This window comes from Bremia lactucae, linkage group LG5 (assembly GCF_004359215.1).
Source record: "Bremia lactucae strain SF5 linkage group LG5, whole genome shotgun sequence".
Classification (NCBI taxonomy): domain Eukaryota; phylum Oomycota; class Peronosporomycetes; order Peronosporales; family Peronosporaceae; genus Bremia; species Bremia lactucae.
In genome coordinates this window covers 1387692-1405446 of record NC_090614.1, presented here as the reverse complement: position 1 = coordinate 1405446, position 17755 = coordinate 1387692, and the positions used below count along the sequence as shown (strand labels likewise).

Below are 17755 nucleotides of genomic sequence, written 5' to 3'. Positions count from 1 at the left end.
AGTTACAATATTAATACAATTTTCATTTTACCCTCTTAAGTTAACTTGTCTTAAGGGAAGTCTTCCTCTGCACGTACAGTGTACGTCACCTAACGAAAGGCACCACTCACAACTGAAGCAGTGTGAAGTGGACTTGTACTGGAACAGTACAAGTCGTAGTGCCCCGTTACACATATATAACAATAGATTGATCTTCGACCTGGACAATACGTTTCTTAAATTTTATAGTTCGATATTATTAACTATCGTATTATTCTAATATAATTTTAAGCTCCGATGTTTTTTCACTGATTAAAAAGAGCCCAAACGTTTCTAGCTTTTATGTTATCAATCATCAACCTGCGCCATCACGTTTCCCACAGTCATCCAAATCCGGACGAAGCTTGTAAAAAGGAAATCATTTATAACGAGTTCAACAAATCGCACGAATTCGGCCAATTGCAAAACTAGCATTTAGTTTGCTGGTGGGAAGGCCTCAATAAGCAGAGGTAGGAACTCAGCTGTTGCAATTTTGTACACGGGATGATTAACTACACCTAGAAGCGCAGCGGCAAATATGCTGTGGGAGACAACACCAACACTCTGTGATGACGTGTTCGAAAAGATAAAATTTAAGAACTTTGTTGCACGAATTTTTATCTCAGCGTCAGTCTCACGATGATCAGAGGTCCACCATGGGTCCGCATCAGATTTAATTTTGCTGAAGTCCAAGTGAGGGTACTCGAGTCGCTTTTCAGAGATGCTGCGACGCTGGTCGCAAGTGCTCACACCCAGTATCTCCCGTGCTAACTCTACCACTGTGCTTTTGATGTTTTGTTGATTTTGGTACGCAACGGAGTAAGTATGAAGTGTACGCTCTAGCGGAGACACCAGCACATTGTCGAGATGTAAGCCCATAGAAATCTCACCGTCGAGCATTTTCGACGCTTTTCCTGCTTGTATGACCCCGGTTTTTGTCAAGGGCGAATCCAAATACTCTGGCAGCTTAGAGTAGTAGCCGTCCCACGCGAACATGCCATACTTGTTAGTAGCGACGTTGTGGATACCTTCACCATGACGCAGAAATACCAGAAGCTTCACATTTCTGCCTTCAAGTCGTCCCGCGGCAACTTCAGCATGCACATCATGCCACGTGTATCCATCCTGCAGCCCCATGTGAGGAGGGTAAGACGCTGGGGGAGACTGGCTAGGATCCCGTTGACTAAAATATTTAGGAATGTAGCGATACCGAGATGACGTAGGATGCTGGCCACTAGCTTTGCATATCACGAAAAGAAGCGCACCGAGGATTACCGCCAACATTTTAGCGTTACGAGTTAAGCGAGATCCGAGAGACTGACGGAAAATTCAGATGTGAGGAGGAAAGGCTTCCAAACAGCAGAAATTTGTAGGACCTGGTACTGCGCTGATAGATGGGTTGTGGCAAATCAATCGCCGTTTTTATCACTTACTAACCATATCGAATTGTCGCGGATTTGCCGTTTTGCAATGTTAGGGTACCGCTCTTTGAAGCGAGCAATTACTGCTACTTCAATGTTCTTCTGCATCTGCGGGAAGCCAGCCTTAAAGTTATCATTGCGACATGTCTGTGAGTAGTATTATGTGTGGCAGACTAGCCGGGAAAAATCCTTCTCCGAAAGATATGCACTTGCTCTGATCTGCATCAGCGAAAAGCAAAAGCACCACAAAGTGTGTACGAGGCGTTTTTCTAAGAATCTTTGCAATCTACTCGAAATTGAGCAAATCAAGTCTCAAAAACAACATTTTGCAATCACTTTTTCCATCTTTTTCATGTACTTGATGATCGTATGAGCAATGCAAGGCTACAAAAAGGGTATGCGTTCGCAGGCAATCCTTGTGCAAGGGGCTTCAGTAACCAAGTCTTTACTTGTTCATAAAAATTAATCAAGTACACTCGAACAATTTTCTTGGTAGGAACAAATACGTAGCAACGGTCAAGATATATTCTGTACACCTGAGCGAAACTGACCACTGCATTTTAGCACCACCCACTCTTAAGAAATTGATCTTAAGAAATTGAGGTCTTACGGAATTTATTGAAATATTCTGCGTTGTCACTTTTATCAAACAAAATATTGCACTGTAGGTTAGAGCAGCTAAAATTATTAAAAAATGATCCGTAGCATAGAGCGGTATTGTTGAAGGTGGAGCATCAGGCGACGCCCCAGCAAAATGGAATGGCTGAACGAATGAATAGGACACTGACGGAACGTGCAAGGTCGATGCTAAATCACATGCAAGTGGAAAAGAAGTGGTGGGCTGAAGCTATAAATACAGCTGTATATGTGACCAACCGGGTCACGTGCGCTTCATCCCCGACGAAGACTCCAATTGAGATGTGTTTTGGCTTGAAGCCAGACATGTCACACATGCGCGTTTTTGGTGCTCAAGGTTACGCACACATTGACAAAGCAAAACGTGCTTAATTGGACAAGAAGGCATTTCGGTGCATGTTTCTTGGTTATTCACACGAAGTGAAGGGTTATCGTGTCTGGAATTATAATTCAGAAAAACTTGAAGTCACAAGGTCAGTGACATTTCAAGAACAGCCACGGACGAAGTATGTACAAGTTGTTGATGACGCACCAGTATCAACTCGTCAGCACGCAAAAATAAATGGCGAAGGAGACGATGATATCAGGGTTCAATCACCAATTTCTTCGAATCACGATGAAATTGAACCTATGGAGGTTGATCAGACTAACGGTGATCAAATAGTCTCGCCTCCTCAAGAATTAACGTCGTTGGGTACACGTCTAGAGAATGGACATGAAGATGATATTGCTTTCGATATCGATGACGTGTACATGGAGCCAGCTAATTGAGGATGATATTCAGGCCATTGTGCCCAGGGAGGGATGGACTAATCTCGATGACAGTCTAGAGACACATTCATCTCGTGTTAGTGGACACAATAACCCTCTCGCAATATCTCCTCCAAGTACAGACTCACAAGCTTTGGTTCCGGTCGGGATGTCAGATGCTATTGTTTCGTCACGAGGAGATGAACCTGTAGAACGTGCCTCAAAACGATATCGTATTGAATATGATCAAGCTAATGCGGCATTTGAAACCCCATCAACGTACCAAGATGCTGTGAAGTCTCCACAAAGTATGATGTGGAAAGAAGCGATAGAAGCCGAACTGAAGGCACTAGATAGCAAAAAGACGTGGAGTCCCGTGGACAATTTGTTAAACAAGAAGGTAATTGGAACTAAGTGGGTGTTCGCCATCAAGCGAAATGAAAATGGTGATGTTGAGCGATATAAGGCTCGGCTTGTGGCATTAGGTTATCGTCAGACCTATGGAATTGATTACTGGCAACATACCGCGAAACACACGAATTGAATTCATGTTCGCAACCGGAGAATACGTGTCGTGATGGCTATATTCCAATATGATGTCGATACAGCATTTATCAATGGTGTTCTCGAAGAAGAGGTGTTTCTTAATACACCCGAGGGCGTTAAAATGAAATCGAGTCAAGTGCTGAAGCTAAATCGAAGCCTGTATGGACTTAAACAAGCTGCTGCAACATGGTTTAAGACTATTTCAGGCGTTTTCAAGAGCATGGGATTTGTGGCGTGCGTTTCGGATCCGTGTGTATTTGTTCGTCGATTTGACAATTTTTCATGGACTTACGTGACGTTATATGTCGATGACATGCTCATTGGTGGCATTTCGTACGACTCAATTAAGCAAGTTGCTGATGAATTGTCTACTAAATTTCAGCTCAAGAGACTGGGTAAAGTGCGATTTGTTCTGGGCATCGAAGTTGACTACAAGATGGAGGAGAAACGACTCAAGATCTGTCAAAGCGCGTGGATAGCAAGAATGGTTGAAAAATTCAATCAAGATAATGCTAGGCCGGTGTATAATCCGGGTATGGAAGACCAGAACATGATAAGTGTGAAGTGATGGACCCAAAAATGAAAAATCGTCCGTATCGTTCATTGGTGGGTTCACTTCTCTACGTGGCAACCGGCACAAGACCCGATATTGCATTCGCGGTGTGTCAATTGAGTCGACACTTAGAAAAACCAAGTGAAGAACATTGGAATGCAGCTATCCGAGTGCTGCGTTATTTAAAGTCAACCGCTATGGATGGAATCTGCTATCGGAGCAAGTCACGCGAACTGCAGTTGAGTGCATTTAGTGACGCTGATTGGGGCAGTAACAAGGACAAATGACGCTCAACATCAGGTGTGATGGTGATGGTCAACGGATCACCCGTGATTTTTTTTCAAGTCAAAAATGCAAAACAGTGTGTCGCTAAGCACTGCCGAAGCCGAATATGTGGCTTTATCATTGTGTATACAAGAAGTATTGTGGACTAAATCGCTATTGCTGGAGATGAAGGTCAAGATTAATGGTCCAGTAATGGTGTACGAGGACAATCAAAGTGTGATTGCTATCGCGAAAAATGAAGGATATCAAAGTCGTGCGAAGCACATTGATATACGCTATCATTTTGTCCGTGATCAAGTCAAAAACAAGGTAATACAGCTGGAGTATATTAAAACCAAGTTACAGCTCGCTGATTTCCTGACCAAGACAATTTCGACAACGAAGTTTCAATTTCTCGTGGCCAAGACCAATATTAGAAACTTCTCGTCGAGGAGGAGTGTTGAAGGTGGAACATCAGGCGACGGTTCGTTGTCGTGCTGATGTGGCGGTTACTGTCGTGAATGACACAAGAAGAAGAGCAAGCGAAGCTGTTACATTTAAGTACGTAACATGTATGAGGGTTTTATAAGAACGAATTTACTTTTCCATTTTCCCTACACGAAGACATTCTTACGCAGTGTGTTGTCATACCCCAACAGGTATCACATGACAGTAAAACATTATACAAATCTACCCAGATTGAGCACCGTGCCTTCCTCAATTGTAGCCACTATCACTGCATAAAGCAAGGGCTAAGTTTAGCTTTCAACATAATCTTTGATATGCGGGATAGTTCCTGACAATCCGCAAGTTTTTTAAGAAGTTCAGCAAACATTAAATTTGTTAGGATTTAGCCAGGGCACAAGCTTAAAGACGAACATTGTGACATAATAAATTATGAAAATTGCTAAATTCACACCCTTTTTCGTTAAATTGACACCTTTTTTTATTTTGAGTTTGAAGTGCGAGGGAGGCGGCTGGGGCTAATTATAGCGTAATACGTTGTCTTAATGTATGCAGGAGTTATTGGTCGCATGATTATTCTTAAGGGTGACATGGGGGGTAACAACACCATTGCTGAGGTAAAGTCGGATAGCCATCATACCAATACTAATCACTTTGCGCTTACTGTAACGGGTGTATCGTTACATGAAATTAACACTTAAAGGTTGTTAATTAATATATAATCTAAGAGGTAGATAATATTTGGAGAATATTACTATACATGGTAATATTCTAAAGGCTTATCCAATGGTAGATATAGACCATTATATCTACTTTCTTCGCGGTTCAGTCAGCGCTGGACGCGCGCAAAGAGAAAGACAGATAAGACTTTTAGTACATATTTTGTAAAAGTTTATAATTAAGTTAGTTTTAAGTAGGTAGACAAGAAGAACTTAATTATATTGATACAGTTTTTAATTAACCCTCTTTAAAGCAAGTGTTTTAAAGAAAAGACTTCTTCTGCACGTACTAGTGTACGTGAAGTGACGTGAGGCACCACTCGCACTGAGGCAGTGCGAAGTGGACTTGTACTAGAGCAGTACAGGTCTGCAGTAGCCCGTTACACCTGGTAGCACTTTGTAGTCCGTCCAAGGACCACAGTTCCAATCATCTAACATGAACATGTTAGATGAAATGAAAATACGCATCACGTTTCGCGTGATAGCTACTCCTTTCTAAGTGACATAGAAAGGAGTGCGGTCGAACGAATGAGTTCGAGCGTAGGGAACGATGCCATCTTGGCCATGCTGTCCGATTTCGGACAGAGATGCCCTCCATTCAGCCATCGCCAAGTCCATACAACATGAACTTGACGAGGCGAAGGAGAAGGTAGCCTTGCTTAATCAGCAAGACTCTCAACACGCAGAAGTTGAGGTGATGAGGGATACCTCATCACCAGGTGCAGAGACACATAATGATTGTGTGTCTGGAGCAACTTTAGTCAAGAGATTTGCAAATTCTCTTGAGGTTGCTGGATCAGTAGGGCGTTGCACCCCTACTGACCCTGACCATTTTTTGGCGGTCCGCCTCGCTGTTGCGATTTCGCAACAACGTCGGATCTGCGACCGTTGCCCTTTTTGGCATCCGGTCCATAATTACGTTCAGTACCATTCGGTGCTGGGCGTGGGGCACTACACTCATGAGCGTAGTGTCCTAATTTTTTGCAGCGGTGGCATTTCTGCAATCGCTTATTGCTCGAAAAGCGAGGTCTCACACTTTCGACGTAAGAGAGGTCCATGGGTTCTGGACTTCCTAACTCGTGTCGTCTTGAAGGACGATATGATGACGAACTAGCTTGAGCCTGTCTCAAGCTAAAGTCCTCCTGTTCCGCAACGGATATTGCTTCTTCAAGTGTATCCAGTTCCAAACGGAACAGGTGGGTCTATACGGGACCATCCGTAAGACTTGGCATGAACACCGTAATCAACGTGTGTTCATGAACTGGGTTATTTGTAATACAACTCGCTAAGAGTCGTATGTGCTGGGCATATGCGTAAACATCACGCTTGCCTTGCTTGAGTTTCAGAAGCTCTGAACGAGCTCCGAACTCAGCCCTTGGCGGTTCAAACGTCTGTTTGAGCCGGACTTTAAAAGCCACTAGCGACCCAAAGACATATGAATCGCGCAACTTTAGGCCCAATGCCCAAGTTTTGGCACAACCTGCCAAATTAGATTGAGCAAATGCGATTTGCATTTGCTCGTCGATGATGTGACGTGCCCTTATGGCATCGTCTAACTCGACAAACCATCTCAAGAGGGAGTCTTCTTCGACTCCCCTATACTTAGAGATGTCAATCTTTAAAGTTTCGGGACGACGCCTTTGCGTCATCCTAGGTACAGGGGTCTGTACCTGTTGTAACCTGAACAGTTATGCCTGTTGAGAGCCTCGCTGATTCAGCAAGGCTACCTTCTCCTTCATCTTGTCAAGTTCATGTTGTATGAACTTGGCGATGGCTGAATGGAGGGCATCTCTGGACAGCAATACCAAGATGGCATCGTTTCCTACGGTCGAACTCATTCGTTCGACCGCACTCCTTTCTATGTCACTTAGAAAGGAGTAGCTTTCATGCGAAACGTGATGCGTGTTCCCACTATCATCTAACATGTCCATGTTACATGAAGAAAATGTGGTCCTTGGACGTACTACAAAGTGCTACCAGGTGTAACGGGGCACTATGACTTGTACTGCTTCAGTACAAGTCCACTTCGCACTGCTCCTCCCTTCAGTTGCGAGTGGTGCCTTACGTCACTTCACGTACACTAGTAAGTGCAGAGGAAGACTTCTCATAATGCTAACTTAACGATAAACTAATACTAAACATGGAATTGAAATCTTATCTGTCTCTCCCTCTTAATTTACGTTTACAGCTGATTAGTCTGCGGGATACATAGATATAACGGTAGTATACCTATTTATGGATAGAATTTCGAGCACTACTATATAAAGTAATATTCAATAATTATTATTTACCTTTTAGATGATAAATTATCTAACAACCTTAAGTATTAATTTCATGTAACGATACACCCCGTGACACACCCCTTGTCGATTTCGTGCGTAATTTCATTTTTAAAAATCATCTGTTAGGCTTTAAAAGCTCGAAAGCCCTGCATCAATTCTTCTGATATGAATCCAGTAGCCAAGAAGTTGCTACCATTACATCGCTCAAATCAGCCACCCAGGTTTATGTCTGGACGGTTTTCTCAAATAGAAAAAATATTCGGCAATTTTGAGATCTAAGCATTATTTGGAAGTTTTATATATCATTCTTCCCCTCACGAGGAGGGATTCAGAAATTAATTACGAGCCGCAATACATGAGTCAATTACACGGTAATCTTTAGTAAAAGGCGAAAGATTAATACGAATGAAATTAACTCTGCGGATGGTATGATCATTGGAATTATTGTAATTATATACCACAATTTAAACCTTACGTACGCATAAACATTTCCGATAAGTTAGCCCTTTAATGTCGATACTGGACGAAAAGTGTCAGGACTATACTAAACACTACCTACGGGTGCCATTCGATTCCACTCGCTTAACAAAAAGTTGTTATTGATCTGATTCGAGCTTGCCTTTACTGAGTGTAACACGAGAGACACCATCAATGGCAACCCTTCTAGCTAGCCACCACTATGGTATGAGATAGATTGCGTAAGTGCGGACCTAACAACTGACTTGAATCACGACAATAGCAGCGTCAAATCGATCGTGTTCCTAATCTAAAAGAAATTAATTTAATCGGCGAGCAACATTTGACCAATTGTTGATCACTTTCACCCGGAAAGGCAGCTTCCGAGAACCAATGTGTACGCAAAAAAATATGTTCGGAAAGGTGTCGAGTACGCACATGCTTAGGCACTGCGTTTATTATCAAAAAATGCGGAATATTTAAATCGACAAAGCCCTCTGGCTTATTTTAGCTGCAGTGTCGTAACTTCATGGCATGATGGCCTTTTGAATGTCATGACCGGTAGTGTCCATCATGAAACAAACGAAAATATTTTTGGAAGAAAGTAAAAAAAGAATTTAAGCGCTCTCCAAGCCGTCGTGCATATCCTGTAGCGCTTTCGCTAGCTTAAAGTGAACACTCATGAGCTTGGCCTTTCCGCTTTAATTTTCTGAAAGAAACGCCCGATGTTTTCTCAATGAAGAATAAGGAAAACATTCAAATAATTTTAGCTCAACATCCTTTGCCACAGAATGCATGCGTGTGATAAAAAGATTATGGTGCGCACTAGAGAAAGTATTGATAGCATTGAAAATGCTAGCAAAACTCTCAAATGTTTCGAATCACGAATTGGCGCAAGAATATAATCGACGAGGCAAATGCTCTCCGTCAACCCAGAAATTTCTTACAAATACTAAATCATTCGCAGTTTTGGTTGCCTTTCGTGATGAGAAGCGTCCTTGAGCATATGTAAATGAAGAAGTAAGCTAATAATTCTAAAAATGTCGCTTAGCAGTGGCATTATTTCAGACTATTAAGTAAGAAACTCGCTTCAATAAAAGTGTTCCTATCATTTTGGGCCATTTGAAGAAAAATACACGTGCCAAAGGCACAGAATCGTAATAAAAATAGATTCTTTATTCGTAATTCTCAACACAGTAAGCAATCTCTTGGATTCGAGTATTGCTACATGCGCTTCGTTAAAATATGATCTCGAATTTTCTGCGTGTAGCCACTACTGTCGCTTGGAATTGACGTTGCTTCAATAGCATTTTCCTCTTCTCCAGTCCCTTCAATAAGTATCCGCGTAACATCAATAATAAAACGTATAGCGTCTACTCCAAAAAAGCAGCGACAGCGCGTTTAAGTATTACATCAATTGCATGTAGCAAAATCATTTACGTACTTGTAACAAATGCTGCCTGCCATAAGTCTCGTTCCGAGAGCTTAGGCGCCTCCAAAACAACCGGAATCGATAGATCAGCGCATGCCTTAAGCACCAGCATTCTTGTACTGCCATGCAATACATCATTTTCCGCAGTGTAGACTTTATCCCCTTTCACTGCAAAATCAAATGTCAGTCGTTACACGTAGACCCTTTTGAAATTCACACGTACCAACAAAAAGGTTGGTAGTTAGACCTTCCAATAGCAATTTGTCACCCCCTGATATCGTCGTACTTAAAAGCACTTCATCGATCGGCTCGCCACGATTCTCTCGTATTCGAGCCGCATGCTGTTCTATAATCACGCGGTCCTTGATCCACTGCGTGTGTTTACAATGCGCGTTCGTTCGACCCTCTCCGTAGACCAGTACTGTTGACGTAAAACGTAATGGCGTAGGTAAAGGACAGACGTGCACCGCCACGCAATAGTCATGAATGTCTGGACGAGGATACCAGAGCACGGACAACATTCCGTCGTCGGTGTTGCCAACGAGCCACTGATCTACTGCAGTAGCCGCGAGCAAATCTGTCGTCACCTTTAGCTTTTCCAGCTCTGATGAAGACCATTTAAAGCTATTGTCCGCTAAAGTGACACCATGTGACAATCGTTGCAAGTGGAATGACCATTCGTCCAGGATTGTGAATACTTTCGAAGTTGTCTCATCCGAAGCCTTCAACCTCGTACAAGTGTACACGCCAGTAGGACGCGACTGGAAGAATGCTTTAGCAGAGCAAAGTTCCACGCATTCAAATGCGGAAACACGCTTAATTTTGGTCTCGTTGAAACACAACGCGCCCTGAATCTCCGCCAGCAGCGCTCGCATCCTTTCGTTTTCGTGACGTGCATTTAAGCAATAAAATCCGATCAAGTACATTCGTGCAACATGTATAATGTACCTCGGTAACCCCGCATTTAGGACAAAATGTCGTATCGTAGCTCTCGGGTCTTGGCTATTGCCGCTCGCGCTAGCGCAGCTCGCGCGGTTTTACCTGCCTGCACCTCTCGCCTGCAGACTGCAAGCCTATCAACAATTTACGACCGCCGCACGCCATTTGAGGTGCAACGAGGCGACACTTTTATCTCATTAGTATGCCACTAATGCTTTTTACAATTAATCGCCTTTGTGCAGGACATTAATCGCCACCGCAGTGATGCGGAGCAGCGGATTGCTCAAGTGCCGATCGTAGAGGTGGCCGGTAGTATTGCCGTTTGTGATGGCGGTGGTGGTGCTTTGGGTCACCCAGTTGAGTACATTCAACTGGACACGCGCAAGCAGAATACCCCGCAGACCTGCAAATATTGTGGAATTCGGTACATGATGAAAGTGGGTTATCACGGAGGCCATTGAGCCTGTGCCTTAGCAGGCTGCTTTTCGTTAAGAATTGATCAAGTAAATACTAGAAAAAGAAATGAAAATGTGATTTTTTTTGGAATATTTTATATATCACCGAACGTCATGTAGAGCTTTTCCTACCGCGACGAGACCCCATCGTCAGGAAAACCCAAAGCATCCATACAACGCACAATAGCACGATACCGAAACTCTCCCTCTCGACGCATTTGTCCATGTTCCATATTCGCCAGATGATCCTTTACCAATGCCAGCAACCCCACCAGATAATTCTGTGTCACTTCAGGGGTTTGTGCTTCATAAAAGTACCAATACTGAGTAGCAGCATCACGCCCGTACATATTAGATTTAAAGAAAATAGAAAAATAACACAACGTACGGCTTCCAAAATATCCAAAAACAAAACCACTTGGGTCGACGTCGTCTCTTGAAGGGCATCTACAATTCGAAGCGAGCGCTGAAGGCATTCGCGAACGCGTTTGCCGTCGTGTTGCGTTGGATGCTGTGTAAATAACGTATATCCATTAGCTTCCAAATTAATACATCGTCCGTGACCACAACACTTACCCAGAAAAGATGGGCACAATGAAGAACCATCAAAGCTTGATCCTTCTTCTTGAGCAATCGAGCTGCGTATTGTGTCGTTTTAGTAGCAAGTGTCTCGTAATTTGCACTGGATAAATTGCAAGTAGCACGTAGTGATGCCACCATGAGCTCTAACGCTTGCCACTGGTCACGTGCTAGTGTAATTTGGTCTTCATACACGATAAAAGCTTGCGTGATAAATTCATATGCCACCGATTCAAAGGCACAGCCATCGGCAATCAAAGCACACTGAAGGAACAAGTGCACGCACGAGACAGACACTGCATCGTGCTTGGACGCCAATGCAGTCACCATTTCATGAACAAATTGAAGCACTTGACGAGGGGTGGTCCTAAACCGCTTCGTTTGATTCAACTTGGATCCAATCGCATGATCCTGGTCTTGCATCGCCACTTTAGAATACAAAACCAAGTCTCTGGCAAGCTTCAGTGAGTGATAGATCAATGGCACTAGTGTAAATCGAATCCGATAGATGCCACTTTGTAAAAATGCCCGTCGCGCGACGGAATAGACACGGAATTTGACATCCAGATCTTCATTCATGACAAGATGCACAATTTTGGCCAGAATGTGCTGCTCGGCTTCGAACGTCTCGTTTTGTTTCTGAGTGGGAGACATTGTGACGACGGGAGATGGCGATTGCACCTCGGTAGGATCATCACGTATTAGAGGTGTTAGCACTTGCAGCAAGAAGCTCATTTGCTCGTCATTGTAAACGCGCTCGTGACGAACAAGCAGTACTCGTATATATGCAAGCGCTACGTCCTTCCGAGCTCCTTTCCACGGCATCAATGCAATCAATTCCATCAGCGCTGGTACTTGCATAAGATGGCACATTGAAAGTCCTCGAAGGAGCACTAGTGCCAGCGCTTCGAGCTGTGAAACAACGAGCTGATGCATTGATTTGTCGTCTCGCCATGTTGTGACGCGCTCGCGTAAGAAGTTTAGGCATCCTGCTATTATTTCCTGTAATGCTGTAGTCGTATCAAGATTTCTGCCATCGAGCCACGTGAGAGAAAATGCCGTCAGCTTGATAAACAACGACAGCACCGATGCCACGTGGCCATTGTTAGTAGATTTTTCGTCATGAATCTCTTGCTCGCTTGGCATAGGATACCGCGATGAATTCAATAGCAATCTCAACAATGTGGTTCGTATTTGCTGACATACAAAGAGCTCATTGTGTGGATTTACATTGTCACAATCATCCACTCGGTCTTCTTCTTGATTAGCTTTTTGAATATTACCTTGAGTTTGTCGAAATTCGATGAGACGCTCGACTAGTACCGTCAAAAGCAATGCTACGTCGACGGTAGCTTGGAGTTTGTGCATTGTATTCATCAATTTCTCGAGTGTTTCAAGGTGAAATTCATCCGGAAAGACCTGAATGATGCAGTCCATTAAATACTGTTGGGCCATCGAATCTTTCGATGCAAGAACTATCTCATTAACAAGTCGTGGTAGCACTTGATCAGTGTATACACAAAGTGTGACTCCTTCTAATTGACTCAGTCGCACCAAGCTAGTTCCAACGAGCAATTGCAGTTCCAGTCGCTCTTTTTCTCGGACAGCCAAAGGCCTGATTCGTCCGCTCTTTTCATGCTGCAGGCGGATCCATAATTGGTTTGTTGCCTGCAAATTCTGCAGCAAAAAATGAATTGAATCGCTGACAGTGCCTCCGCCTGATTGCTCATAGACGGAACCTAGATCTGGAAGCTTGTCGCGGACACTGAGCGATAAATAATGTCGTAAAAAGAGCCCACGAAGTGGATACTGTACGCCCTTTGTCATTTCTACCAGGTCTTTCAAGATATCCCGAACAGGGGCCTCTTGTGACTTAATGTATACGGCGCCTACGGTTACTAGCAAGTAAAGTCGAGGCAATACTTTGCCACTACTCTGAACGCGCTCGTAGAGCATTTTCATTGAAGCGCCTGCCTGTAGTTGATCGCTTACATAGTTTTCAAAGTGCCGTAATTCATCCATCACCTGCATGTCTGTAACACAATGTCAACACTATCGGCAAGTACATGACGTCAGCATGCAGCCGTACAGAGCTGGTAGTAATTCTTGGGAGACAGTAAACTTGTGCGCAGTTCGCGCAACACTTCGGACGTGTATTTTAGCACCGCAGACTGATCATTTGAGTCCACAGCTCGCTGTAGACGAAAGCCTTGGTCACTAACTGTTTGTAGCGCCTCCCGAAGCAAGGCTTCCTCTCCTTCATTGTCCAAGACAAAGCTTGTATGTCCCATGAAAATAGGATTACAGTACTAACATTTATAAAATATCACTTGCTCGAATTTTTAAAGTTGAAATGCCACTGTCACTATCAAGAAGGATGCAGAAAAATTTATTTTACAGTAAATTAATTCTTAAATCAGTCATCACATGGGTTCACAGACCATAAATTTTCGATAAATAGGGTTATGTCTCGATCAAAAAGTCTCTGAAGGAGGTTTAGGCGTACGTGGTACAGGATACGCGTCTATGTCGGCGTCTGGCTTGAGGCCAGCGTGGTGATGTTAAGTTCCCGGTAATGCGCTCAGCGAGGCAACGTGGCTCGTTTAATTTACATCTTCGGAGCAAAGACCTTGACAATGCGGCTGCGCAGGTTGCTATAACAACGACCTCTTCGCGCTGCCGCACGCGATGAAGCTCCTTGGTAAGCGCTGCTATCATGCGCTTCATCTTGTTAAGCGTACTCTCATGCAGCTGAAGCATGCTGCGTATGTGCACGAGTAGCTCTAGTTCTTCCTGACGTTCCTCCTCAAGCTCCTCATGCTCTTGCTTGCGTGCCACTAAGCTGCCGTCGTCGCACGAAGGAGGGAGCAAGTGCAGCACATCAATTTCGAGCTGCAACTTGGCCATTAGCCCTTCAATCTCCTGGAGCCGCGCGGACGACTCGCTCACATCATTCTCTGACGTAAGCACGGCTTGCTTTTCTACCACCACCTCCTCCCGAAGGCGCGTGAGTTGCTCGCGCAAAGCTCTGGAGTACAAAGTCAATTTTTGAGCAGCCTTTTCGAGCTGCTCCATGGCAGACAGGCGAGTATTGCTGACGTTGTTGCTCTTCGAAGGGGACGACATGCTACTTTCGTTGGCGGCTGTTCCGTTAGGTAGTTGCTTGGGGCGGGCGGATTAAACAATGGATAGCTAGAGTGTGGACTAGAAGGTGTGAGTGCGGTGATGGTCGTGTCATAGGCGAGCCAGCCCCAGATGATATGGCGACAGCCCCTCTAGATGGCAACCTCGTGATTGGTCGATGCCTTTTCGGGAATTCGTTTCCTCGACGACAGTTTCTGTGAATTCGGCCGACTTTTTTATGCCGTTCGACCAAGGACTAAAATGGTCTTCTGAGCCGTCTTTCCTGCGCATTCGACGGCTGGCGTCGACACAAGGTTTCTTGTAATTTTCGCGGGAGTGTATCTACTACCGACAATGCCACGATTCGTACGTGACAATCGTTTACAAAATGTTTTACTAAATTAGACGGGGCCAGCAAGTACGATTCTTCGCAGCTGCAGATGAAGTAGGACATCACATTTTCGCTGGGCGGCGCCGTCCGCACTTTTTGGCGGCAATGATTTACTTAAGTAACGGTTTGTTGCTTTTCCGACCCTGCGTCTCCAAAGCATTACAGACTTATGCTCCCGTGACGAGTTTGAGCGCAGATAAAGATAGCCCGGGTGGTCAGTTGCAAATGAGCTTTCGACGCAAAGTTCGATTTGCAGAATCCGAATATTTATCGTGGCTTTGCTTTGCCCGCGGTCACATGTTTATCGCAATTATGTAAAGAAGGAACGCATAGACTCGTCGATAAAGACCTAATAAATATAGTGGACACGTTGCAACTTTCCGCATTTCAATTGGTCACTTAATACCTGGTACCGGTAATTTTATCTGTAAACCTTCATTTTCTCGTCTCGTCTGTCAAATTAACCGGTCCCGTTGCAAAAAAGATTTAGCTGCCTTCTTGAAGCTGCTGCTTGCTGTAGCAACAATCACGCCGCGGTGATCCCATTACAGCAGATCTTCCTGTCTTCTCTTGTCTTACCAGTCAAAGAATTATCGACGATGATGCTAGCTTTGCAGAACACTATTGCAAATATCGTGGAACAGCAGCTTCCGGCTGATGGATAAAACAATTGGACGAACCTTGCTGATCAAAAGGGCCACAATTATTATAGATGTGCGGAATTCCCGTCAGGCTGGTGAAAGTCATGTTGTTTCAATTACTCACGCTTAACGCAGCAGCGCCAGGCTTTTCTCCAAAAAAGCTGTGAATATTTCAAATTTGACGAATTTTGTGTAGTAAAACTTTTCGGCTATTAACGGATTGGTGAAAGAGTAGACTAACGTGTTTGCCTGGTATTGGAGACTGCAATCCCGAGTTGCTGTCTCCAATTTTGGGCATAAATTAAATATAAGTTGGATAACATCGAATATAAGTTTTAGCCTTTACGAAAAATATGATGAGTTTATATTTGCAACGAAGCTCGAAGATCTCGTTACGTTTGGCGTTCATGATTTCAAATAGGTGTTGCTCAAGTTAAATAAGTTTCCAGTTTGAATTGCATGTAGGGAAAAGACTGGGCGCGCCTTCTTCCACGACTTTCTTTCTCCGTGTCTTTCTCGCTTTCACCTATTCCTGCTTCAATCGTGCTAGCCACAAGGTATGCACAATAATTCATACCGCAGCGAGTACACGACCATCACAGCTTCCCGCGCGCTGTTTTGGTCATTATTGACATAGATAAATGAGCTTGTAGTGACATATTGCGTCTTACAAATGTATGGTATTCTTGAAGAGTTGGCCTTTTTACTGTGGCGACAATTAGACACGGGTCCGAATGTCAGCTTGATAAAACCAATTTAGCTGAGAAAATTTTAATTCAACAAGAAATCTTTACGAATTATGTGATTAAGAATGAGCACCAAGTTTGTTTTAATACGAAATTGCATTTCTATTATAATGTGTTACAACTCGTAAATGCGAACTCTTCATACGATAAGTGCTCACTGTTCAATATTACTACGTTGAGACAATGCCCCACATAATTTGCCAGGGCACGAAATGATAAAACAAAATAACAAAAATCCATCTCGGATGACAAAATGAATTTATCATATTTTAAGTACAGCTGTGTGATCCTGTTATGGAAAGTGCGCAAAGCTAAATTTGTGCTTTTTTCTTCAATAATGGGCTAATGGGCTAGGTTAAAACTAGACCTTTTCAATTAGTTCGATACTAATACGGCTTGGATGCAGATCTCTTAAGAACCGCTTGGGTTCTAGTGTTGGCAATTGAGTTATCTCCGAAGTAAACTTCGGAGGCGCATACAGATAAAGAGTATAAACGCCTACTCTTGATCCGTTGTAACGGGGTGTGTCGTTACATGAAATTAAAACTTAAAGGTTGTTAATTAATATATTATCTAAAAGGTAGATAATATTTGGAGGATATTACTTTATATAATAATATTCAGAATTCTTATCCATAAATAGGTACAGACCATTATACATATTTATTCCGCAGACTAATCAGCTGTAGGAGTAATCAAAGAGAGAGTTACAGATAAGATAGAGATAAGAATTCATTTACATGTTTAGTATTAGATTATAATTAAGTTAGCATTTACAAAGATAGAACAAGAGACACTTAATTATATTTAATACAGTTTTCATTTTACCCTCATAAAGCTAGTTGCCTTAAGAGAAGTCTTCCTCTGCACGTACTAGTGTACGTGAAATAACGTAGGGCACCACTCGCAACTGAAGCAGTGTGAAGTGGACTTGTACTGAAACAGTACAAGTCATAGTGCCCCGTTACACCTGGCAGCACTTTGTAGTCCGTCCAAGGACCACATTTCCCACATCTAACATGGACATTTTAGATGATGGTGGGAATACGCATCACGTTTCCCCTGAAAGCTACTCCTTTCTAAGTGATATAGAAAGGAGTGCGGTTGAACGAATGAGTTCGACCGTAGGAAACGATGCAATCCTGGCATTACTGTCCAACTTAGACAGAGATGCCCTCCATTCAACCGTCGCCAAGTTCATACAACATGAACTTGACGAGATGAAGGAAAAAGTAGCCTTGCTGAATCAGCAAGGCTCTCAACAGGCGGAACTGTTGAGATTACAACAGGTACAGACCCCTGTACCTGGGATGACGCAAACGCGTCGTCCCGAAACTCT

General features: G+C 43.4%; 5 protein-coding genes across 5 annotated transcripts; 1 reads left to right on the top strand and 4 right to left on the bottom strand.

The window, feature by feature from the left end:
- Window positions 1–453: 453 nt before the first annotated feature.
- CCR75_005238 (uncharacterized protein) lies at window positions 454–1302 on the bottom strand (the record flags this gene model as incomplete). Its single annotated transcript, XM_067963320.1, has 1 exon — window positions 454–1302. One exon carries the CDS (start codon window positions 1300–1302, stop codon window positions 454–456), a length of 849 nt encoding a protein of 282 aa, XP_067821089.1.
- Window positions 1303–9334: 8032 nt separating this feature from the next.
- CCR75_005236 (uncharacterized protein) lies at window positions 9335–13480 on the bottom strand (the record flags this gene model as incomplete). The annotated part of the gene is made up of 5 exons (XM_067963318.1): window positions 11513–13480; window positions 10724–11447; window positions 9766–10651; window positions 9555–9710; window positions 9335–9438 (listed from the first exon to the last, which is right to left on the bottom strand). The coding sequence occupies exons 3-5, from the start codon at window positions 10466–10468 to the stop codon at window positions 9335–9337; spliced, it is 963 nt and encodes a 320-aa protein (XP_067821365.1). The 5' UTR covers window positions 10469–10651; window positions 10724–11447; window positions 11513–13480.
- Window positions 10517–10942, top strand: CCR75_005237 (uncharacterized protein; the record flags this gene model as incomplete). The annotated part of the gene is made up of 2 exons (XM_067963319.1): window positions 10517–10651; window positions 10724–10942. The coding sequence occupies 2 exons, from the start codon at window positions 10517–10519 to the stop codon at window positions 10940–10942; spliced, it is 354 nt and encodes a 117-aa protein (XP_067821090.1).
- A 107-nt stretch (window positions 13481–13587) lies between the features above and the next one.
- Window positions 13588–13806, bottom strand: CCR75_005235 (uncharacterized protein; the record flags this gene model as incomplete). The annotated part of the gene is made up of 1 exon (XM_067963317.1): window positions 13588–13806. One exon carries the CDS (start codon window positions 13804–13806, stop codon window positions 13588–13590), a length of 219 nt encoding a protein of 72 aa, XP_067821091.1.
- A 205-nt stretch (window positions 13807–14011) lies between these two features.
- CCR75_005234 (uncharacterized protein) lies at window positions 14012–14641 on the bottom strand (the record flags this gene model as incomplete). The annotated part of the gene is made up of 1 exon (XM_067963316.1): window positions 14012–14641. The coding sequence occupies one exon, from the start codon at window positions 14639–14641 to the stop codon at window positions 14012–14014; it is 630 nt and encodes a 209-aa protein (XP_067821366.1).
- Between the last annotated feature and the right edge of the window lie 3114 nt (window positions 14642–17755).